Source organism: Oncorhynchus nerka, linkage group LG20 (assembly GCF_034236695.1).
Source record: "Oncorhynchus nerka isolate Pitt River linkage group LG20, Oner_Uvic_2.0, whole genome shotgun sequence".
Lineage (NCBI taxonomy): Eukaryota > Metazoa > Chordata > Actinopteri > Salmoniformes > Salmonidae > Oncorhynchus > Oncorhynchus nerka.
Genome location: NC_088415.1, coordinates 62929048 through 62954846, shown reverse-complemented (window position 1 = coordinate 62954846; position 25799 = coordinate 62929048). Strand labels below are relative to the sequence as shown.

At 41.7% G+C, this 25799-nt stretch overlaps 1 protein-coding gene across 6 annotated transcripts in view; it reads right to left on the bottom strand.

The window, feature by feature from the left end:
* LOC115102936 (rho-associated protein kinase 1-like) overlaps positions 1-25799 on the bottom strand; it is a 70667-nt gene that overhangs the window by 36021 nt on the left and 8847 nt on the right. For all 6 annotated transcript variants that reach the window (XR_010460211.1, XM_029623394.2, XM_029623395.2 and 3 more), the window contains exon 2: positions 968-1049. Coding sequence is in view for 5 of the 6 variants with exons in the window: in XM_029623394.2 (XP_029479254.1) it covers positions 968-1049 (82 nt within the window). In the remaining variant the exon portion in view is untranslated. The remainder of the gene's footprint in view (positions 1-967; positions 1050-25799) is intronic.

Below are 25799 nucleotides of genomic sequence, written 5' to 3'. Positions count from 1 at the left end.
CATCTAAATCTTTTAAGGGGGGGGTGAGAAGGAATATAAAAATATAAAGTGTAAACTTAAACGACAAAAGCCAGATAAAACATTTAGAAAAGATAATGGAGCGCTATATTATTTTATAACATCAGAACTAAAATCACCAAAATAAAAACGACAGGCATCGCAGGCGTCACTACAGACCCGGGTTCAATACCAGGCTGTGTCGCAACCGGGAGACCCATGAGGCGGCACACAATTGGCCCAACATCTGCCGGGTTAGGGGAGGGTTCGGCCGGCCGGGATGTCCTTGTCCCATCTAGCGACTCCTGTGGCGGGCCGGGCCAGGCGCATGCACACCGAGACAGTCACCAGGTGTACGGTGTTTCCTCCGACACATCGGTTCGGTAGGCTTCCGAGTTCAGCGAACAGTGTGTCAAAAAGCAGTGCGGCTTGGCGGGATTGTGTTTTCGGAGGACGCATGGCCCTCGTCCTTCGCCTCTCCCGGGTCCGTATGGGAGTTGCGGCGATGGGACAAGACTAACTACCAATTGGATATCACAAAATTGGGGTGAAAAAAATAACAATCGGGGAGAATCTAAAATGGTCATGGGGCCCCTATTGATTTTGTTGTTATGTTTTAGTCACTCAGATATTTTGCCATGGCTCATGCTGTGTAGAGATGCAGAAAATTAGCTTTAAAAACAGCAAATTCTCTCAACCCCATGGCAAAATGTGTAGATTTGCAGGAACTTTTCTTTGAAACAGCTAAATTGTGTCTCTGCAGTCAAGAGGAAAGCCTCTAAAAATGTTGATCGGAGATTGCGCCATTGGCCACGCTCACCACCACCCCCCACCTATGCTAACTTTGTTGCCACTGCTGAAATAAATCCTAGGGGAAACACTGGTGCGCATGTTCTACATGGTGGAAGTCACAGATTCAAAGGAAGGATGACAAATGGGGAAAAGAGCCTCGTATGGGCTAGTTACTTACATCTATTCAAAAAGTTGTCGATGCTTTTGTTTTTCCTCAAGGCTGGAAAGTCAAGGTCGTACACCAACGCATCCAAGCCATCCTAGAGAGAGAGAAGAGAAGCATTAATAAAAAGGTATAGTCTTCAAGGCCTAAGGCCACAACTGGGGCAACAACTCTACAGCTCTTAGCTGGTCTGCAGTAGAATAAATCTATGGCGTCTTACCTGGAGGCTATAGGCTATAAACCAGCTATATACCCAAACCTTCACAATAAGCAACCCTGCAAGCAGTAGCCCCAAACTGGCTTAGCCAACAGAGGCCAGGGTTTTCAGCAAATCAAAAGATCATATTTCTGTGCCACTTGTAGCCTAAATGGTTGCAATTTAGTTTAACTGATTAATAGCTGATCTAATGACAGATTGAAAAGGGTTTTGTTTCACAACTTTATCCATCTTTAAGGAGTTTCAGACCACAGAAAAAAAGCATCAAGGCAGGGCTCTACAGTGGTGACCAATTTACTCGCAAATGCGGCTAAATATTTTGCTGTTCGACTTGGAATTTTCATTTAGGAGCACCAACGCACCTAGAAAAATTCATTATCTGAAATATTTTTCATTGAGCTCTAAAATGTCTTCATGTGCGCCTACATTTTCCAATGTAAGTGCACACATCCTCCTTGTAAAAAAATACATTTACAAAAAAAAGATGGACAAAGCCTGTTCAGTCCGACTTTACAGCTCATTCCCCTTACAGCAAGATCGCAAATCTATGTTCATAAGAAACAAATTATTAATGGACAGGTTAGCCACAGGCATTGGACGTCACACTCACAAGCATTGAGATTTCATTTAACACCAGCCACTCCTTAACTGAGGAAACTGAAGAATGAGAAAGCACTACAAATTGAATGACGTAAAACAGTGAGTTGTAATAATTGCCTGAATTTCACAGGTCAGGGAGCTCTCTTCAATGCAAACCTGTCTGGTTGACAGAGTTTCTACCTTAAGTCAACTTGGCAAGGCTTAGACAATTAGCACCTCGACTCGAATGGAAGTAGATAAACGGGGGAAGGATTACGTCAATGTCAACACTGCAGTGAAACAGTCCTCTCTACATCTCATGACATGAGGTCATCCATATGATGTTATTCCAACACGATGATTAATTACTAAAACATATTAATCCCCAGTCATCACCCGGAAGTGTGAACAAAAGGGACCTCCTCAGAGCCTAGGTCGGTCGGGCCATACTGGAGCAGAAAAAGAAGTGCCGCCGGACAGCCAACTGGCGGGATTTAACCTAATCTTCCCTAATCCAGGATGTCTCACACAAAGAGGGCAGGGCCACATCGAAGAGAGACGTTTTAGCCAGGCCTGTAGCAGGACCGAATCGCTGCTGCAAAGCGTTATATTTTACAGCGAAGGCTGCAGCAGAAGCGAACTTCTTTGTCTGTGACTCTTTCGTGTGCTCAATTGACTGGGGAACAGCTGCCTCACGGAGAGAATCATAAAAGGCAAAAACATTTCACACCTTGATATCTAGGGCTATAAAAAAGTTCTCCGAGCTGCATGCAATTGAACAGCAGCATGACGTGTATGGTTCTTTCCTTGGCTCCCAGACAAGTAAGAAGGAAGCATTTGAGTCAAGTGTGATGGACTGATTGAGTCGGGCATAGATGTCATGTATTCTGTTCTGTGTCACGTGAGCACAGAACCTTGACCTTTGTCTACCTAGTTACGACTTGATCAACCAATCTGTGTGAAATAAAAACAATAGATGACACTACTGACAGATATGGAGAAACATGGTGAATCAGCTGCAGCTCAGACAAGAGAGGAATGCTCTTAAGTGACGATGGCTCCGGATGGCGGACAGGATTGGGCAAAAATATCATGTAACTACATAACACTTGTATTTTGAAATACGTGTTGTTTATTAAAATACAGAAATGCATTTGCAAGTAGCCGTCCCGAACAGCAACAACATTCTCAGAAACAGTTACAGAACATGTTATTTGCTATGAATGTGATGTTTATCTACCTCAGTTGAATGCACGGACGGTAAATACACTTAATTATATATTAACGCAAAATGTAAAGTGTTGGTCCCATGTTTCATGACCTGAAAAATAATAATAAAATGCTCCATAATCACACAAAAAAACTTCTCTCAAATGCTGAAGACTATGTCTGTAAAAATGCCATTTTGTGGGGAAAAGCTCATGAACTCCCAGGTACAACCATGGCTGCACCCATGCCCAGTCATGTGAAATCCATAGATTAGGGCCTAATGAATTTATATCAATTGACTGATTTCCTTATATGAAATGCAACTGCATGTTGCGTTTATATATATTTTGTTAATATAGGTAGTCACTTTGGATAAAGGCGTCCGCATGCTTCCCAGCCGAAACAGTTTGGAAGAGTTCATGCATACACTACCATTCCAAAGTTTGGGGTCACTTAGAAATGTCCTTGTTTTTGAAAGAAAAGCACATTTTTTGTCAATTAAAATAACATCAAATTGATCAGAAATACAGTGTTGATATTGTTTATGTTATAAATGACTAGTGTAGCTGGAAACGGCTGATTTTTTATGGAATATCTACATAGGCTGACAGAGGCCCATTATCAGCAACCATCACTCCTGTGTTCCAATGGCATGTTGTGTTAGCTAATCCAAGTTTAAAATCCAAATCATTTTAAAAGGCTAATTGATCATTAGAAAACCCTTTTGCAATTGTGTTAGCACAGCCGAATACTGTTGTTCTGGTTAAAGGCCTTCTTTAGACTAGTTGCGTATCTAGAGCATCAGCATTTGTGGGTTCGATTACAGGCTCAAAATGGGCAGAAACAAAGAACTTTCTTCTGAAACTCGTCAGTCTATTCTTGTTCTGAGAAAGGAAGGCCATTCCATGCGAGAAATTGCCAAGAAACTGAAGATCTCGTACAACGCTGTGTACTACTCCCTTCACAGAATAGCGCAAACTGTCTCTAACCAGAATAGAAAGAGGAGTGAGAGGCCCCGGTGCACAACTGAGCAAGAGGACAAGCACAGGGTGTCTAGTTTGAGAAACAGAAGCCTCACAGGTCCGTTTGTTTTTGGACTTGTGAGACTTTTATTTTCTAATCGGCTGTTCAGGAAGACAAGATTCTATCTAAAGGCAAGCCGAAGTTCGGAGCCGAAGTATACGCCCCTTCGTCGGTGATTGGTCAACAATACGGAATCTTCAATAAAGTATTTGTCATTCAATGTGAGAAGACTGGTTTTAATGCACATTTTTTCATCGAGAAATACTGCACCAAACATCTGAAGTAAAATTGCTCGACTAAGATGTCCTCGGCAGATTTATTTAATTATTTTAGATTCATTCTGACAATTTTGAGGCAGTGAGTACTGGATACAACGTCTCAAAATGGGCAAAGTATTATTGCCGCTTTTCCTAATTTTTCAAGTGACAGTCTTAAGGGAATATGTGAGCACACCTGTTCGGTTAGAAGAGTTCAGCTAGGCGCCAGCCGAACTGAAGCATGCTGACGCCTTAAGAGTGTCTGCTAAATCACAAAAATGTAAATGTACATGTGAACATAGCTAAATGAACTGCAACACACACTAGGTATTCATTATTGGGTTTGTTTTGGGGCAGAGCTCATTAGAATAATACTCAGCATGCATTGCGATTGTTAATTTTTACATATACATACATTTTGTTAATTTAGCAGATGCTCTATCACACCATAGTGTCAGTCAATCCGGAAAATGTCAAGAACTTTGAAAGTTTCTTAAAGTGCAGTCTCAAAAACCATCAAGCGCTATGATGAAACTGGCTCTCATGAGGACCACCACAGAAAAGGAAGACCCAGAGTTACCTCAGCTGCAGAGGATAAGTTCTCCAGCTGCACCTGACGTCCTATGACTGCGACGGCACACTCCATCACCAAGGACTGGGAGCTGGAGTCAAAATGCCTGGAAACGACACTTTAGGCAATATAGCAGAGGGGCTAAGCTTGGCCATGGAAGAGTGGGTGAGAAGAAGATATCCTGCATTACAACTGCAGGGGTCACAATACAAAATGTGTTTTTCAAACAATATATAAAATATATAACCCATAAGAAAAATCATGCTGAGTTTTGTAAACGCATATCTAAAACGCTCCTTATGGTCATTTCTTATCGGCATCAGACTCATTTTGTACTTCAGCTGCACTTCTCCACTCGGATGAGAATTCACGAACGGGCATTCTATCAGTCTCTACTTTTCTTCGGTACTTGTCAGTGTAGCCTACTTTTCTCCAGAAAAATGCAAGATTAACGCCGAGCAAAACAATAAGAAATGTAGCTGGTTCCATTCTCTCTGTGATGAAACAGAAATATGATGGCCATGCATCGTTTATGCAAAACGATGCAAGCTAATTTACTTGTGTGGCTGCTCGCCAAAAAACGTTGCACTTCTGTTTTCTGATGATAATGAAGCTATTTTTTTCGGCCAAATATGTTGCACTCATGTATTTTCATTTTAGAAAAACTATATTTGCAAACCTAGGGCTGTGGCAGTCATGAAATTATGCCAATCGGTGAATGTCAAGCAAATAATTGCCGGTCTCACGGTAACTGACCATAAATTAACATACACATTTAGCATCTCCTGGCTTCCACGCAGAGCCTACAAGCCACTGAGATGCAGACCTTTGGAACATCTACATTTTAACAAGTCTAATAAATCCATGTAATTATAGCCTACACCATCACAATTAACCCATTATTTATTTTAGACAGGTCTAAGGAAATGTAGTCTATTTCAGAAGAACAGAATAGCATACTCTGACTTGTCCTTATGTTAGGCCCTGATCTGGCTATGCCATATGGCTGTGGGCTACACTAGGCTCATTTAGCAGACAAGATTTGCTTAGAATTGCGTGGCATTATTTTTAATAGTATGACGAATGCAATTGAACATAGCTGAATAAAATAGAAAGGATATTTTATCCAAACGATTTTAGGGAGTGCACACATGCGGCTATTCTGTGTTGAGCGGTTAAGAAATAGGTACTCCTATATGCTTCATTTAGGATTATGTAACTTTAGTTGGGATACAAATGTTGGGATATATGTTTTGAATTTTAAAACATTAAGGCGGCAAGATGTGACTAATGGTGATTTTTTAAATTTTAATTGCATGAGAAGGCATGAGGTCTGCTTTGTTTTTTGCGCAGGCTGCACACACTTCAGTCTCATTTGACAAGCCTCTAATTTCCCGGCTGCATCCCTGTGTGGCCATAATCCCCCTAAAAAAAACATGCCTTTTGCGGCCTGTGGCTGAATAGAATTCTCTTCTCCCAACTGCATGCCGAAGAACCTCTGACGCACATGGCCCTCAGTCACGTGATTGGGTCTTTTCTCTTCAACAAGTGAAGACAGACACATATGGGAAGCAACTGCGCGCGTCCGTATCAAATTCTGAGGAGCATATTGAAGATATTGGAAGAACTGTCCACATTTAATTTTCGGCAGACAACAAAGATGAGTAGGCCTATAGAACAGCAAGAGCACTACCCTATGTCAATCTACAATACCCATAGTACAAAAGTTGACCTATTCTAGTCTGTGCGAGAAATAAATATTCCAAAACATACTCTTGGACAGTTGTGGGATGCGATAGATCCCAAATCAATTCAACCAAAAAGCTTCTTTAAAAAAAACTGTTTTAAGCAATGAGCCTGATGCAACAGATCAGAAAGTTTAGCTTAAAATGTTGATAAAATATCAGGCTATTTCTAAACATTACCGAGCGCAGAAATGCGCACAGGGCAGTACGCAATATGCGCGAAACATTCCATTAGCATGAAAGAAACATTGTCAAAAGTGACCACAATTAAGAATATGCATGTAATACATATTATAAAAGGTGCATTTCTATGGTGAATATGATCTTCCCCAAACTATAAACTCACGCGCTGCGTATGTACAGTGGGGCAAAAAAGTATTTACTCAGCCACCAATTGTGCAAGTTCTCCCACTTAAAAAGATGAGGCCTGTAATTTTCATCATAGGTACACTTCAACTATGACAGACAAAATGAGAAAAAAAATCCAGAAAATCACATTGTAGGATTTTAAATGAATTTATTTGCAAATTATGGTGGAAAATAAGTATTTCTCAATACTTTGTTATATACCCTTTGTTGACAATGACAAACGTTTTCTGTAAGTCTTCAAGGTTTTCACACTGTTGCTGGTATTTTGGCCCATTCCTCATTCTCATCAAGTGGGAGAACTTGCACAATTGGTGGCTGACTAAATACTTGTTTGCCCCACTGTATGCCTCTACAGCCGTTGTAAAGTGGCTTAATGTGCTTCATTCCATTAAGTGTGCAACTATGACTTGAAAAGTTGCCCAAAACAAAGCATGCGCCGTTTGCCTTAGGCAGGACATTATAATATATCATTCACAAGTGATAGGCTAATATTGTCACTCATCACACTATACTTGATTTAATCTCGTCTTTACAGATAGTAAATAATGTGTGACATTTTTTAGAAGAAGAACGGACCATTATCATGCACGTCTCGAAACAGGGGCAGCGGGTGGGAAAAAACACGTCATCTATGCACTTAATTAGCGAATGGAGGACACTTTTCCCACTGTTCATTTTCATGCCAGCCAGGTAGGCTATACTCCTGTTTTAAAGAGAAGCAATGTGCTTAATATTAGGAAGGTGGAGAAAAAAATAGTAGGCCTAGCCTATAGAAAACTCTTAGAGGCCTTCAACATTTTCTCACGCAATTGCACAGCCTATAGAAATGTTGAGCAACATGAGCTCACTGGTACTCATTAAGTGCCCGATTTTGATTTGCGATGACATTTGCATAAGAGTGATTAGAGGGACAATAAGAGTGCAGAGTACAAAGCAGTTAGTAAGTTTGGTAGGCTACTAATGACCATCAGCAGCGTCAGACCTTGGAGAAGCCTATTTACCATGACTAAACAGCCACGTGGAATTTGACTGCCGTCATGACTTGTGACCGCAGGTGTGGCAGTAATATGGTCACCATGCCAGCGCCTTCAGAAAGTATTCAGACCAGACGACTTCCTGCACATTTCGTTAAGTTACAGCCTTATTCTAAAATGTTTTCTTTTGTTTTAAACTCTGCATTCTATACACAATACCCCATAATGACAAAGTGAAAACAGGTTTTGATTTTTTTTTAAAGGGTAATAACTTATTTACATAAAAGTATTCCGACCCTTTGCTATGAGACTCGAAATTGAGCTCAAGTGCATCCTGTTTTAATTGATCATCCTTGAGATGTTTCTACAACTTGATTGGAGTCCACCTATGGTAAATTCAATTGATTGGACATGATTTGGAAAGGCACATAGATAAGTGCATAGATGACGCGCACACACACACACTCTTGTCTATCTATATATGGTCTCCCCAGTTGACAGTGCATGCCAGAGCAAAAACCAAGCCATGAGGTCAAAGGAATTGCCCGGAGAGCTCCGAGACAGGATTGTGTCGAGGCATAGATCTGGGGAAGCTTACCAAAAAAAGATGTCTGCAGCATTGAAGGTCCCCACCCTTGACTTTCAATTTAAAAACACAGATTTGTTGTCAGACTCGCTATGAGTATATACTGAATAATAGGCTTATAATAGTAACCGAACAATAATAATATAAAACATAACATGTCTAATATAGGCCTAATAATGATACATTGAACAAAAATGTTAAAAACGCAACATGTAACTATTTCAGTTCATTAGGCCCTAATCTATGGATTTCACATGACTGGGAACACAGATATGCATCTGTTGGTCACAAAAAAAAGTAGGGGCGTTGATCAGAAAGCCAGTCACTATCTGATGTAACCCCCCATTTGCCTCATGCAGTGCGACATCTCCTTCACATAGAATTGATCAGGCTGTTAATTGTGCCCTGTGAAATGTTGTCCCACTTCTCTTTAACAGCTGTGCGAAGTTTCTGGATATTGGCGGGTAACTTCAACACGCTGTCGTACAGATCGATCCAGATGTAGGTGACATGTCACCCACATCTGGATCGATGTGTACGACAGCATGTTCAAGGGGTGACATGTCTGGTGAGCCTGCCATAGAAGAACTGGGACATATTGGATAAAAGTAGACTAGAAAATGGTATTTCATACACTACAGTTGAGGAACAATGGGAAAGTAATTCTGCTTTGAAGGTTGATAAACTTGTAAACTCACTTTTGAGAAAATGAATCAAATGTTTTGGTACCTACTGGAGAGCTTCGTCTACACCCATTCAGCATCATACAAACCCTTTGAAGCTTTAGCCCCACCCATCTCTTTAAGGATTCCCTGTGGGGCTATGTACTAAAACAACCAAGGATTTCAAGACTAAAAGGGTGGTTTATACTACGGGTGTGTTCGTAATCTGGAGTGCCCGTATGTTCTTTGGGTTCGTAAACTCAGAGCGTTGTCAGATTGTCCGTTCGTAACTTCAGAGCGTTGCGGTCTCGGCGTGTTCAGCACACACACTGGACGCAGTCAAGTACCCATACTAACAGGCTAACGTTGGCTAGCTACTTCCAGACACAAATGAGGGAACAGCTCACTCTGACCATTTTACTCACCCTAGCAGAGCTGGTTCGGCTGACACCAGCCATATTCTGAGCTAATTTACCAGCTATGTCTGAAATGTACATGTTGCGTTTATATTTTTGTTCAGTATAATATTAACTCAGAACAAAAATACATATTAGCCTAAGTGTATATACACGTTGTCTTCAGATACACCAACCCAAGGCATAAGCCCAAGTATGCATTGTGGAGGAAAGAGATGGAACCCAGGTCATCCATGCACCAAACAGTGATGCGCGAAACGTCTTTTCATGGGCAAAAGTCACAGCCGCTGTTCTGAGAAAACCGGTAGCTGTGTAAACCACAGTGACTTTACTAGACCTACCGAATAATGAAGGCTCTGGTTTCAAATGCTGTGCAGAAAGCAATGCACCAGGCAACCATTGTTGAGCAGGGCACGGGCAGGGATTGACCTGAGTTTATCCATCTCTCCTGTCTCCGTCTGGCTACATGGAGAAGACAGGAACACAGGGCCAAAAAAGCCTCTGCCACCAATGCACGGATTGACACCTTTCACGCCATCATGCCAACCCGGACGGGTCGCTTTTCTTTACACTTTTTAAATGCCTTTACGCCGACCGGAATCATACGGTGCGGTTTCAAAGTTTGTGTGTCAGACTGTCCTTTCGACTGCCATTATGATGGATGCGTAACCAGACCAGCATAGTACAGCTCGGCTCAGCTCATCTCAGTCGTGCGAGAAAAGTATTACAGAGCACCAGAGGTGTGCCGTCTATCTGCTTTCCAGGCACAGGAGGTGACTCGTGCAGCGACCATCAATAAATGCATAACAAACAGAAGTAATGACTAATGCAATATGGCCAGCTGGTAATATTTTAGATTCTCAGCATACGAAGGATCTAGGCCAAATAACTGCTCCGTATGGCACTGTTGCTTGACAGATTCAGACAAAGGTAAAACAGACCAATTGTATACTGGGCTAAGCCTAACTCTTCAGACTTAAAAAAAAAAAAAAAGTAAGCCTAGGTCTATAGCCAGAGTCATGTATATGGCTCTAGTCCATAGGCTATAGTTTTCTTCACTCCACAAACTGAAGAAAATCAAACCTCTACCAATCACATATGGCGGTTTGGGGAAAATGGCTAGAAAAGCAGACCGAGGAGAGCACTGCATTGCATCCTGCCAACTCTGTACTTCTCCTGCATTCTGCTGATGCTGCTGGGAAGGGTGACATCCATCCCGAAGATTGCTAAATAATAACACAAAAAGCACACTACTATTGATGAAAAGGACATTCATAAGTGCAAATAAAAATCTGTGGTTGACATAACATGGCAATTATTTATATTATGCTGAAAGGGAGTTGAAATCTACACATTTAGTCAGACCACCTCTTTTTTTCGGCAGACATTTCAGTTGGAGTTAGTTTCCATGGGCGACTCAACCACATCTTCCTTCTCTACATACCAACGCTGGGCACTGTGGACAAGCCAGGCACAGAAGTCTAACTATAGCCTTACCTCTCATTTCCCTTTGCCACCTAAAAGAGGTCACCCACACACATTAGCAATACAGACGCAAAAGAAATTCGGTATCTATCAAAAAGGCCAACTAAAACCAAACCGTGCCGATTGTGGGCTCTCAGTCTGCTAAAGCCTTGGCCGATCAAATGAATAAAATATATGAAATGCCTTTTTTGCATACGTCTACTGCAATGCATTGACAATGGGGGAAAAGCCAAATAATGGGAATGAATAGGAAAATGCCCTGTATGCAGGGACGTACAGTTGAAGTTTACATACACCTTAACCAAATACATTTAAACTCAGTTTTAAACAATTCCTGACATTTAATCAGAGTAAAATGTAACCGTCTTAGGTCAGTTAGGATCACCACTTTATTTTAAGATTGTGAAATGTCAGAATAATAGTAGAGAGAATAATTTTTTCAGCTTTTGTTTCTTTCATCACATTCCCAGTGGGGCAGAAGTTTACATACACTCAATTAGTATTTGGTAGCATTGCCTTTCAATTGTTTAACTTGGGTCAAACGTTTTGGGTAGCCTTCCACAAGCTTCCCACAATAAGTTGGGTGAATTTTGGCCCATTCCTCCTGACAGAGCTGGTGTAACTGAGTCAGGTTTGTAGGCCTCCTTGCTCGCACATGCTTTTTCAGTTCTACCCACAAATTTTCCATAGGACTGAAGTCAGGGCTTTTTCGATGGCCACTCCAATACCTTGACATTGTTGTCCTAAAGACATTTTGCCACAACTTTGGAAGTATGCTTGGGGTCCTTGTCCATTTGGAAGACCCATTTGCAACCAAGCTTTAACTTCCTGACTGATGTCTTGAGATGTTGCTTCAATATATCCACATCATTTTCCGACCTCATGATGCCATCTGTTTTGTGAAGTGCACCAGTCCCTCCTGCAGCAAAGCACCTCCGCAATATGATGCTCCCATCCCCATGTTTCACGGTTGGGATGGTGTTTTTCGGCTTGCAAGCATCCCCCTTTTTACTCCAAACATAACATATGGCCAAACAGTTATATTTTTGTTTCATCAGACCAGAGGACATTTCTCCAAAAAGTACCATATTTGTCCCCATGTGCAGTTGCAAACCGTAGTCTGGCTTGTTTATGGCGGTTTTGGAGCAGTGGCTTCTTCCTTGCTGAGCGGCCTTTCAGGTTGTCGATATAGGACTCGTTTTACTGTGGAAAAAGATCGTTTTGTACTGGATTCCTCCAGCATCTTCACAAGGTCCTTTGCTGTTGTTCTGGGATTGATTTGCACTTTTCGCACCAAAGAATGTCCATCTCTAGGAGACAGAACGAGTCTCCTTCCTGAGCGGTATGACAGCTGCGTGGTCCCATGGTGTTTATACTAGAGTTCGACCGATTATGATTTTTCAACGCCGATACCGATTATTGGAAGACCAAAAAAGCCAATACCGATTAATCTGACCATTTTGGGGGGGTTTGTTTGTAATAATGACAATTACAACAATACTGAATTAACACTTATTTTAACTTAATATAATACATCAATAAATTCAATTTAGCCTCAAGTAGATAATGAAACATGTTCAATTTGGTTTAAATAATGCAAAAACAAAGTGTTGGAGAAGAACGTAAAAGTGCAATATGTGCTATGTAAGAAAGCTAACGTTTCAGTTCCTTGCTCAGAACATATGAAAGCTGGTGGTTCCTTTAAACATGAGTCTTCAATATTCCCAGGTAAAAAGTTTTGGGTTGTAGTTATTATAGGAGTATGTCCCACTATACCATTTGTATTTCATTAACCTTTGACTATTGGATGTTCTTATAGGCACTTTAGTATTGCCAGTGTAATAGTATAGCCTCCGTCCCTCTCCTTGCTCCTCCCTGGGCTCGAACCAGCAACACAAAGACAACAGCCACCACATCGAAGCAGCGTTACCCATGCAGAGCAAGAGAAACAACCACCCCCAAGGCTCAGAGCGAGTGAAGTTTGAAACGCTATTAGCGCGCGCTAACTAGCCAGCCATTTCACATCGGTCACACCAGCCTCATCTCGGGAGTTGATAGGTTTGAAGTCATAAACAGCGCAATGCTTGACACACAACAAAGAGCTGCTGGCAAAACGCACGAAAGTGCCGTTTGAGTGAATGTTTACACACCTGCTTCTGCCTACCACCGCTCAGTCAGATACTTAGATACTTGTATGCTCAGTCAGATTATATGCAACACAGGACAACCTAGATAATATCTAGTAATATCATCGACCATGTGTAGTTAACTAGTGATTATGATTGATTGTTTTTTATAAGTTTAATGCTAGCCTAGCAACTTACCTTGGCTTACTGCATTTGCGTAACAGGCAGTCTCCTTGTGGAGTGCAACGAGAGAGAGCAGGTCGTTATTGCGTTGGATTTGTTAAATGTAAGGTTGCAAGATTGAATCCCCCGAGCTGACAAGATGAAAATCTGTCTTTCTGTCCCTGAACGAGGCAGTTAACCCACCGTTCCTAGGCCGTCATTGAAAATAAGAATGTGTTCTTAACTGACTTGCCTAGTGAAAAATATTAAATAAAAAAGGTGTAAAATATATATATATATATATAGATAGATAGTAAAAATAACGATTTCCGATTGTTATGAAAACTTGAAATCAGCCCTAATTAAAATCGGCCATTCCGATTAATCGGTCGACCTCTAGTTTATACTTGCGTACTATTGTTTGTACAGATGAACGTGGTACCTTCAGGCGTTTGGAAATTGTTCCCAAGGATGAACCAGATTTTCTGAGGTCTTGGCTGATTTCTTTTGATTTTCCCATGATGTCAAGCAAAGAGGCACTGAGTTTGAAGGTAGGCCTTGAAATACATCCACAGGTACACCTCCAATTGACTCAAATTATGTCAATTAGCCTATCAGAAGCTTCTAAAGCCCTGACATTATTTTGTGGAATTTTCCAAGCTGTTTAAAGGCACAGTGTATGTAAACTTCTGACCCACAGGAATTGTGATACAGTGAATTACAACTGAAATAATCTGTCTGTAAACAATTATTGGAAAAATGACTTGTGTCATGCACAAAGTAGGTGTTCTAACTGACTTGCCAAAACTATAGTTTGTTAACAAGACATTTTTGGAGTGGTTGAAAAACGAGTTTTAAATGACTCCAACCTAAGTATGTAAACTTCTGACTTCAACTGTAGGCCAGAACATTGGGCAACTGCTTGCCAACCAACAAGGGCCATACTAAAAGCAAGTTTGTCCTCAATGCCTTAACAGAAAGAGTCTTTACGTACAGTGCTGACAGGAAATCACATTTACCTAGAAAGACCGCATATCTAACAAGCATTGTGTATAAATGGCAATGACAGTGAACCCAGGCATGGCGACCAGGGCATTCCATTTCCTTATGAGGCCCCAGTGAGTTGTACTGGCTGTCAAAGGCTTTCACATCAAAATATAATTGAGTTATTCCAACAGAGAGAGGAGCACTGCTCACAAGTTCCTTAGTACAGATTCTAAGATTCTCAAGGCAAAGCAAAGCAAACTCAACCATGGTTGCCTGCCTTGCCTTGGCAGGATCCTGACCTCACCCCAGAGATAACCTGGCCCAACTAAACAATTCATTAAACATTGTCCTGAGGCTGGTAGAGCTGCAGCTGACTCGAATGAAGCACACAGACAGCACAGCCAGGGCATGCAGAGGGGATTCTTTGGTTTGTGGGATACAAAGAAAAAGAACAGTAAAGAGGAAAAATTAAAAGGAACAAAAAAAAAACAGGAGGAATTGTTAAATTAAACAAATCAAATAAATCAAGGGAGGAGGAGAGGACTGTGGGTTTGGTTGCCTATCTAGTAAAGGGCCTGGATCTGCATCCTTTTAGTCTGCATTCTAGCTAGGGCTGTCCCTGACAAAACAAAATATTGGTCGACCAGGAAGCACCTGTTCTTTCGACCAATCAATGTCAATTTTTAAACGTGTATTTTTCCATATATACACACCCTGTGTTATAATCAAATCAGCAAAAAAGGAAACGTCCTCTCACTGTCAACTGCGTTTATTTTCAGCAAACTAAACATGTGTAAATATTTGTATGAACATAAGATTCAACAACAGACAAACTGAACAAGTTACACAGACATGTGACTAACAGAAATGGAATAATGTGTCCCTGAACAAAGGAGGGGGGGTCAAAATCAAAAGTAACAGTCAGTATCTGACGTGGCCACCAGCTGCATTAAGTACTGCAGTGCATCTCCACCTCATGGACTGAACCAGATTTGCCAGTTCTTGCTGTGAGATGTTACCCCACTCTTCCCCCAAGGCAGCTACAAGTTCCTGGGCATTTCTGGGGGCGGGGAATGGCCTTAGCCCTCACCCTCCAATCCAACAGGTCCCAGAAGTGCTCAATGGGATTGAGATCCGGGCTCTTCGCTGGCCATGGCAGAACACTCACATTCCTGTCTTGCAGGAAATCCCGCACAGAACGAGCAGTATGGCTTGTCATGCTGGGGGGGTCATGTCAGGATGAGTCTGCAGGAAGGGTACCACATGAAGGAGGAGGATGTCTTCTCTGTAACGCACAGCGTTGAGATTGCCTGCAATGACAAGCTTAGTCCGATGACGCTGTCATACACCACCCCAGACCATGACGGACCCTCCACCTCCAAATCGATCCCGCTCCAGAGTACAGGTCTCGGTTTAAAGCTCATTCCTTCGACGATGAACGCAAATCCGACCGTCACCCCTGGTGGGACACAACCGCGACTCGTCAGTGAAGAGCACTTTTTGCCAGTCCTGTCTGGTCCAGCGACGGTGGGTTTGTGCCCATAGGTGACGTTGTTGCCGGTGATGTCTGGTGAGGACCTGCCTTACAACAGGCCTACAAGCCCTCAGTCCAGCCTCTCTCAGCCTATTGCGGACAGTCTTTGCACTGATGGAGGGATTGTGCATTCCTGGTGTAACTCGAGCAGTTGTTGTTGCCATCCTGTACCTGTCCCGCAGGTGTGATGTTCGGATGTACCGATCCTGTGCAGGTGTTGTTACACGTGGTCTGACACTGCGAGGACGATCAGTTGTCCGTCCTGTCTCCCTGTAGCGCTGTCTTAGACGTCTCACAGTAGACATTTTATTGCCCTCGGCACATCTGCAGTCCTCATGCCTCTTTTGTGTCCTATGTTTTCATAACTGTGACCTTAATTGCCTACCGTCTGTAAGCTGTTAGTGTCTTAACGACCGTTCCACAGGTGCATGTCCGTTCATTGTTAATGGTTCATTGAACAAGCTTGGGAAACCGTGTTTAAACCCTTTACAATGAAGATCTGTGAAGTTTTTTTTTTTCACCCATAATATTCTTTAACTACTAAAACGTTCAAAATTGAAGAAATGTTTTACTTCTCGCATCTAGATCAGGAAGTCTTAAAGAACAGGCTGAGTGGGCAGGGAGCTTATATTCATGAGCTCACCTTGACTGACAGCTCTTTTAAACACCCTTGTAGTCATTGCCAGGTAACAAGGTAAACAATGAGCCACATGTCATTCCAAGCCTAAATTATATGCCTCACTCCCTTCTCTCTACAAAATGCTCTAATGGTCAACAGAGCTGATCATGGACTGTTGAATATCAGACAAACAGCAGCAATACACAATTGCATTTCTGTTGTTTCGTAACTAAATTAAATACAGTTTACTGACACACTTCTTCACAAGAATTAGTAAAGGGTCGGCAACCTTTTTCCATGTGGACTGACACTTCACAATTTACCTTAACATTTCTACCGATCTGTGTGTCAGTTATGCTTTTCATTCGCAGCTTTTCTTGGAACGGTTTTAAATTAAATAATCATGTCTTCCTATCTAAATCCAAATGAAAATGATACAAATGTTAAAGTTTAAACTAATTTAATGCAAGAGCGCCTACCTCTGCAAAATACACATTGTAAGATACACCGTGAGAAATCGGCAGCTGAAAGGACTCAGCTAAAAGCAGAGAATATACATACTGTGGGGCAAAAAAGTATTTAGTCAACCACCAATTGTGCAAGTTCTCCCAGTTAAAAAGATGAGGCCTGTAATTTTCATCATAGGTACACTTCAACTATGACAGACAAAATGAGGGGGAAAAATCCAGAAAATCACATTGTAGGATTTTTAATGAATTTATTTGCAAATTATGGTGGGAAATAAGTATTTGGTCAATAACAAAAGTTTCTCAATACTTTGTTTATATACCCTTTGTTGGCAATGACAGAGGTCAAACGTTTTCTGTAAGTCTTCACAAGGTTTTCACACACTGTTGCTGGTATTTTGGCCCATTCCTCCATGCAGATCTCCTCTAGAGCAGCGATGTTTTGGGGCTGTTGCTGGGCAACACGGACTTTCAACTCCCTCCAAAGATTTTCTATGGGGTTGAGATCTGGAGACTGGCTAGGCCACTCCAGGACCTTGAAATGCTTCTTACGAAGCCACTCCTTCGTTGCCCGGGCGGTGTGTTTGGGATCATTGTCATGCTGAAAGACCCAGCCACGTTTCATCTTCAATGCCCTTGCTGATGGAAGGAGGTTTTCACTCAAAATCTCACGATACATGGCTCCATTCATTCTTTCCTTTACACGGATCAGTCGTCCTGGTCCCTTTGCAGAAAAACAGCCCCAAAGCATGATGTTTTCTCCACCATGCTTCACAGTTGGTATTCCATTTCCTAATAATTGCTCCCACAGTTGATTTCTTCAAACCAAGCTGCTTACCTATTGCAGATTCAGTCTTCCCAGTCTGGTGCAGGTCTACAATTTTGTTTCTGGTGTCCTTTGACAGCTCTTTGGTCTTGGCCATAGTGGAGTTTGGAGTGTTACTGTTTGAGGTTGTGGACAGGTGTCTTTTATACTGATAACAAGTTCAAACAGGTGCCATTAATACAGGTAGCGAGTGGAGGACAGAGGAGCCTCTTAAAGAAGAAGTTACAGGTCTGTGAGAGCCTGACATCTTGCTTGTTTGTAGGTGACCAAATACTTATTTTCCACCATAATTTGAAAATAAATTCATTACAAATCCTACAATGTGATTTTCTGGATTTTTTTTTCTCATTTTGCCTGTCATAGTTGAAGTGTACCTATGATGAAAATTACAGGCCTCTCATCTTTTTAAGTGGGAGAACTTGCACAATTGGTGGCTGACTAAATACTTGTTTGCCCCACTGTATACACACACACACACCAATGCAACTAGGTACGAATATCCTACATAAAATCAACAAATATATTACCGGTAGAAAATATCCTTCTAAAAACAAATATCCTATTAATCACATCGGCTATGCATGGCAGTTTGTTAATGTTCTTGCAAATCGCATTCATCTCTCTACCGGTCTGTCTGCAACAAACTCATCTACACTGGACAAAAATATTTAAAAAACGCAACATGCAACAATTTCAAGGAATTTTAGATCGACTTCATATTCCGTCTCCCCCTTCTCAAAAGGCCTATATGGACAATGTCGTTTTCACTGATCTGTTTGTCAGTGTCAGCAGATTAGGCAACCCTGTAATTAGTCATATAAAAACATATTCTGCTAATGTCTCCAGTCATAAAGTGTAGTAGAATTGCATGAAATGTGTTTATAAAAAGGCCCCGTTTTTTCCCCATGCAAAGATAGAAGAAACGTATCTGATATAGTCTAGGCCTACAATACACACACACACACACAACACACGCATTGAACAGTGAGTTATATTATTAGCCTAAATTATGACTATCCGATCTACTCTTCACATTACGAATCCAACGCTACAAGGCAAATGCAGACTTATGATGCATAATGTTGTTTTTTTATTATAATAAAATGTGCATTTTTTTTGTTTTTTTTTGTGAAAATGTACTTCCCCAAACTTGAAACTCACGCCCTTGTATACCAGGTTGTAAAGCGGATTTATGTGCTTCATTTTAAGAATTGAGCAATAAATATAGCAGCAGGAGAAAGCTGGGATCCTCTTTTAAATAGTGGGTAGTCAAAACTCATTCCATGTGCGATTGCACAATGACTGGGCTTATAAGAACACCCGTCACTAGGCTCTGTACGCTATCTGCTCTCTAAAGCTGTTCCAGGGGTCCTAGGCATTTGCATTGCATTGCAGTGATTAGAGGGACAACAGAGCGCCGAGTACCAGGCCATTAGCGACTGGCCGTTAGCATGTTTGGTAGGCTTCTAATGACCATCAGCAGCATCAGAGCAGTTTTGGAGAAGCCTAGTTACCGTGACTAAAAGGTCACATGGAATTTAACTGCGGTCATGACTTGTGAGCGCCAGCGTGGTGGTAATATGGTCAACTTAACAGACCTACCACAGTATTTTTCCCCATGTTTCTGCACATAATAATGGGAACACTAATAAAGCAGCTCGCAGTTTGAATGTATGCATTGTTTTTTGTTCGCACCGAGAAACGCATGGCAGGATCAACTAGAGCAGTGTTCCCCAACTGGCGGGCCACAGGTCATTATATTTGGCCAATTCAAGTTGAGCAAAAATAAAATATACATTTTTCCATTATGGGGTAGTGTGAGTAGATTGATGAGGAAAAACATATATTTAAATCGATATTAGAATCAGGCTGTAATGTAACAACATGTGGAAAAGGGGAAAGGGCCTGAATACTTGCAGAATGCACATGATAGCATATTCCTTGAGAATTAATGACTTTCTTGACCATTAAGAAACATGGAGTTTTCCATGCTAGCAAATGTGCCTGCATGTCACACTGTAGCAACATAACTTGAACGACAGAAAGATTGCTCGAAATGATCTTTCACAGCTCATTCTTCAATGCATTGTTCAAATTAACCTGGCATTGTTATACACAGATGCCATCTCTCAGGTGGGATTACTCTATACAAAATGTAAAATGACAATAATTAAATAACTGTTCAATACTAACTTTGCATCATATTTTATGAGTAGAGACTTTGCTATTCTGTCTTTTTCACCATTAAGCCCAGTACGCTCCTATTAAGCTCGGTTTGACTTGAAACATGGGGATAGTGTTGCTCTCCCTAATATACATTGAACATGAGCATACATTTTTTCCCAGATTGAAGTCATTTAGAATACACAAAAAAACTACAGTTATGCATGTAGCCTAGGGCTGTTGCTTTGACCGTATTACCGACACTCATTGGTCTTGACCGCAGGAAAGTCACAGTAATCTCCATTTATGCACCCTGAACATGAATTGGTGGTACCCAACTCACTAACGATCATCAGGTCGCTGATGGCCTGGTACTCGGGGCTCTATTGTCCCTCCATCAGGTCGCTGATGGCCTCGTACTCAGGGCTCCATTGTCCATCTAACATCAATGCAAATACAATCTAAAACCACACACACTTCATGAAAACAGTATTTTTCTTTTAAAAATCTCACCTCACTGATTGATCAATTTGAATTAAGAAGTTCAACAGGTTGAAACTGAGAGGAAAACATGGTCGTTGTGGATGTTGTTTTAAAGCCTAAATCGACAAAGCTTTCTACGCTGAAGATGAGAAGAAGAAAAACATACGCATATTAGTGTTTACACAGGCATAATGAGCCCAAGCCCCCTCCAAAAAAACGGACTTAAAATGATGATTGTGTCGTTATACAATACATAGCCTACCGCATATTACACACAACATTTTTTTTTTTATATTTAAGAAGTCTTTGGTACATTTGATGTAGCCTATCCTCCAAAATAAACATTTTTAGTAATGGCTTTTGAGTGTGTACTGAATTATTACGCATACTGGATGGACTGGTTGACTTATGCTACGCTCCAAACTTTCTATCCGTGAGACTGGGAGAGAATGTATAGACCGAGGCAATGGGGCGGTACGTAGCCTAGTGGTTAGAGCGTTGGGCCAGTAAACGAAAGGTTGCTAGATTGAATCCCCGAGCTGACAAGGTAAAAATCTGTCATTGTGCCCCTGAACAAGGCAGTTAACCCACTGTTCCTAGGCCGTCATTGTAAATAAGAATGTTCTTAAATGACTTGCCTAGTTAAATAGATTTTTTTTTTTTTAAGTTAAAAAAATGATATTGGTTCCTTGATTGTGCAAGGCGGCTAACAGAGTTTGCCTACAATTATAGTGCATTTCTATATGATTTTGAATAGCCTAGTAATAGGGCATGTCTATATGATTTTGAATAGCCTAGTAATAGGGCATGTCTATATGATTTTGAATAGCCTAGTAATAGGGCATTTTTATATTTTAAAAATTAAGCTGACATTACCTTAAGCTACAGAATCTCACCCACCATGCCTTTCCATCTTTCCGTCAATTACCGTGAGACTGGCAGTCTTTTGCATGACAATAACCGTCTGGAAAAACGTCATGACCACCACAGCCCTAATCTAGCAACGGTGCCTTTACCAAGATTAGAAACCTCTGTACTCTCGCCAAGATATTTTGGAAAGGACAGGTTGATGCAGAGAGAGAATAAGATCAGGCTTGAGGGACATAAGGAATAAAATACCTACAAGTGGTAGGCTAAAATGCAAACAAATGAGGAACAAGAATATAGACTACTGGGTGACGACTCATGCACTATTGGGTGGGGACACAGTCATATTGTTGTCCTTCATTCATCCAGGTGATTACATTTTTTGGACCACCACCTGTACCTTGGTAAAATAAGAGTAGAACTTATTCTTCAGATATGCTTTAGAAAGACAATTAACAAGAACAGCCGTACAGCAAATGTGAAATCAGCTTTCAGAAAATTCATTGAAAATTGTGTGTGTTATCTTTCTTCTTATCCTCAGAGGGCCAGTGTGGGTGCAGGTTTGTGTTCTCACCAAGCAACAACACACCTGATTCAACTAATCACATATTGAATCAAGTCTATGATTAGTTGAATCCGGTTTGTACACTGGTTGGCAAAAACAAAAGCCTAAATCCACATTGATCTCCGTGTGATCCAATTGAACACCCCCCTGTTATGTGCTACCTTCATGATCAACAATAGTAATGATCAGTTTATTTTAATAACTTTAAGGAATATTAATATGATCCAATTTTACATAAATGTCAGTTTGTAAGTTTTGAACATTTGGAAATTAATTAGAATTTACCATTTAAGAGGTGGGCTTATTTGGAACACCCATGGGCCTAGTGCGGACTTCTCAAACCCACTATATACACACACACACACACTTTCAAATTAGTGCAGTTGGCGATTTCTGCCACACCCATTGCTGACAGGTGTATAACAATCGAGCACTCAGCCATGCAATCTCCATAGGAAACATTGGCAGTAGAATGGCCTGACTGAAGAGCTGTGACTTAACGTGGCACCATCATAGGATACCACCTTTCCAACAAGTCAGTTCGTCAAATTCCTGCCCTGCTAGAGCTGCCCAGGCCAACTGTTATTGTGAAGTGGAAACGTCTTGGAGCAAAGACGGCTCAGCCATGAAGTGGTCGGCCACATGAGCGCAAAACGGGAGCGCAAAATTCGTCGGGAGCTACACGAAATGGGTTTCCATGGCTGAACAGCCGCACACAAGCCTGAGATCCCCATGCGCAATGCCAAGCATCGGCTGGAGTGGAGTAAAGCTCGCTGCGACTGGACTCTCGAGCAGTGGAAACGTGTTCTCTGGAGTGATGAATCAAGCTTCACCATGTGGCAGTCTGACAGAAAAATCAGAGTTTGGCGGATGCCAGGGGATTGCTACCTGCCCAAATGCATAGTGCCAACTGTAAAGTTTGGTGGAGGAGGAATAATGGTCTGGGGCTGTTTGTCATGGTTTGGACTGGGCCCATTTGTTCCAGTGAAGGGAAATCTTAACACTACAGCATACACTGAAAACACGCTTAAAACATGCTCTTTCCATGACAGACTGACCAGGTGAAAGCTATGATCCTTATTGATGTCACTTGTTATATCCACTTCAAAATCAGTGTAGATGAAGGGGAGGAGACCAGTTAAAGACAGATTTTTAAGCCTTGAAACATGGATTGTGCAACATTACCACCCTGCATCCCACCGCTGGCTTGCTTCTGAAGCTAAGCAGGGTCGATCCTGGTCAGTCCATGGATGGTAGACCAGATGCTGCTACAAGTGGTGTTGAAGAGCCAGTAGGAGGCACCCTTTCCACTGGTCTAAAGATATATATCCCAATGCCCCAGGGCAGTGATTGGGGACATTGCCCTGTGTAAGGTGCAATCTTTCGGATGGGATGTTAAACGGGTGTCCTGACTCTCTGGTCACTAAAGATCCCATGGCACTTATCGTAAGAGTAGGGGTGTTAACCCTGGTGTCCTGGCTAAATTCTCAATCCGGCCCTCATACCATCATGGTCACCTAATCATCCCCAGATTACAATTGGCTCATTCATCCCCCCCCTCCTCTCCCCTATCACTATTCCCCAGGTCGTTGCTGTAAAAGAGAACGCGTTGTCACTCAACCTACCTGGTAAAACTAGCCACTTTAACTATGCCACTTTGTTTACATACTCATATGTATATACTGCACTCAATACCATCTACTGTATCTTGCCTATGCCGCTCTGTACCATCACTCATTCATATATCTTTATGTACATATTCTTTATCCCCTTACACTTGTGTCTATAAGGTAGTAGTTGTGGAATTGTTAGCTAGATTACTTGTTGGTTATTACTGCATTGTCGGAACTAGAAACACAAGCATTTCGCTACACTCGCATTAACATCTGCTAACCATGTGTATGTGACAAATAAAATTTGATTTGGTTAAAATAAAAGGTTAAATAAATACAATGTTGTGTGCGTGCCATTCTGAGGGTGAATGGGCAAAGAAAAAAGATTTAAGTGCATTTGAAAGGGGTATGGTAGTAGGTGCCAGGGGCACCGGTTTGTGTCAATAATTGCAACGCTTTTACTTTCAACAGTTTCCTGTGTGTATCAAGAATGGTCCACCACCCAAAAGGGAATCCAGCCAACTTGACAACGGTGGAGTGAACATGGGCCAGCATCCCTGTGGAACGCTTCTGACACCTTGGAGATTACATGCCACAATGAATTGAGGCTGTTCCGAGGGCAAATGGGGCTGCAACTCAATATTAGGAAGGTGTTCCTAATGTGTGGTTTTAAAGGATTGTTTTAGTCAAATATACGTTTGGGCTTTTTGTGGCCAATGTGCATGTTCCGGCCCGCTGACCATCGGCTCCAGGAAAAATTATTATAATAAAAATCAGCCCATGGCTGAATCTAGTTGATCTCTGAACTAGGGAATCAGAGTGTAATGTCAGCACCCAAGTCCTGGAGTTGAGGATGGATGGAATGACAGACTTGGTACAAGGAAAATCTAGAAATGTGAGCACATTAAAAATCAGCTAGGCATTAGCTCAAGGAAGAGGCAAAGCAGACTTATGCTAGGCTAGGGAGCCCAATGTGCGAAGTGTCTAAAAAAAAAAAAAATTAACTGGGTGGTTTGAGCCCTGAATGCTAAATCGGCTGACAGCCGTGGTATATCAGACCTTATACCACAGGTATGACAAAACATGTATTTTTACTGCTCTAATTACATTGGTAACCAGTTTATAATAGCCAAGTCTTTATTTAAGCAATAAGGCACCTTGGGGTTTTGTGGTATATGATCAATATACCACACCTCCTCGAGCCTTACTGCTTAAATAAAGACTGAGCTATGGCAGGAACAAAGGCCCATACCAGGCAAGTTCCAACAGATTCATCCAGCCATCCCATTCTGCCAGCCGGTGAATTAGTTCTACCAAACACGTGATCAAACTCAAGGAAACTACCAACTAGCAATTAGGATTTAAATATAACATTCTGTTACTAGAATGCAGCTTTTGTTAAAAATGCTATTTCAGACAGCTTCAGGCTCCTATTCCAGGATTTCCAGGGCATGACACTTTTTTTTAAACTAAGCCTGTGTACTATCAAAAGACCTATGGAAAAACACACATAGCTCACTATATAGACGATAAAAAGCACCCTTAAAATGTCAGCGAGCTTTCCCATCACAATGCCAGGAATTCTGGTTGTGCGGAGAGGCTCTCAGGAGCAGGAGCCTGCCTGGAGCTGTGGTGAGGGCGGGCAGTGTGATACAGATAAGGTTCCATCTCTCTCTCCAACAGAAATTATTTTGGGAGAAGATAAGCTTGACAGGGCTGGAACATAGTGTCTGAGTGGTAGGCTACCCCTGAGTGCAGGACGAGGGCAAAATATCACAGTCAAAACAAGAAATGGGCAAAAGAGCAACATCACTGCTTTCGGGCTAAGGTCAGCGGTCAAACTAGCCAGGGTGCCAGTCTGTTCCTGCTCTCTTGACAACATTTGGCATGGCAATTCCATAGGGAGTTGGCAAGAGAGCAAAAACAGAGTGGAACCCCAGACCCCGCCAAAGCTAGCGGAAAAACACCACAAAAAGTCAAATCAGGTTAGAGTCAGATAACCATAGCATCCTTAGAAAACAGCTAGCATTGTGTTTTTTGATGGAACTGATTAGCCTACTCATAACCTAGCAGCCAAACATGTTGGAAACTGCTTTACGAGTTAAATGTTACAGGCAAAGCTCTCAGAAACATGAAACTACCACGGCCCACATAATTTTGGTTTTATGGGTGGAGAGAACACACCCAGCTAGCTACCTCAGAGCAGAGGCCGGGCAAGCAGCTCTGACTCTCTCCAGGCGCAGGCAGCACGTACAGAATGGCTTTGGGACACACAGGGGACTCCAGGCCAGTCAAAGACAAGAGGTTATTTGATTAGAATGGAATTTTATTAAGCTGTGGGT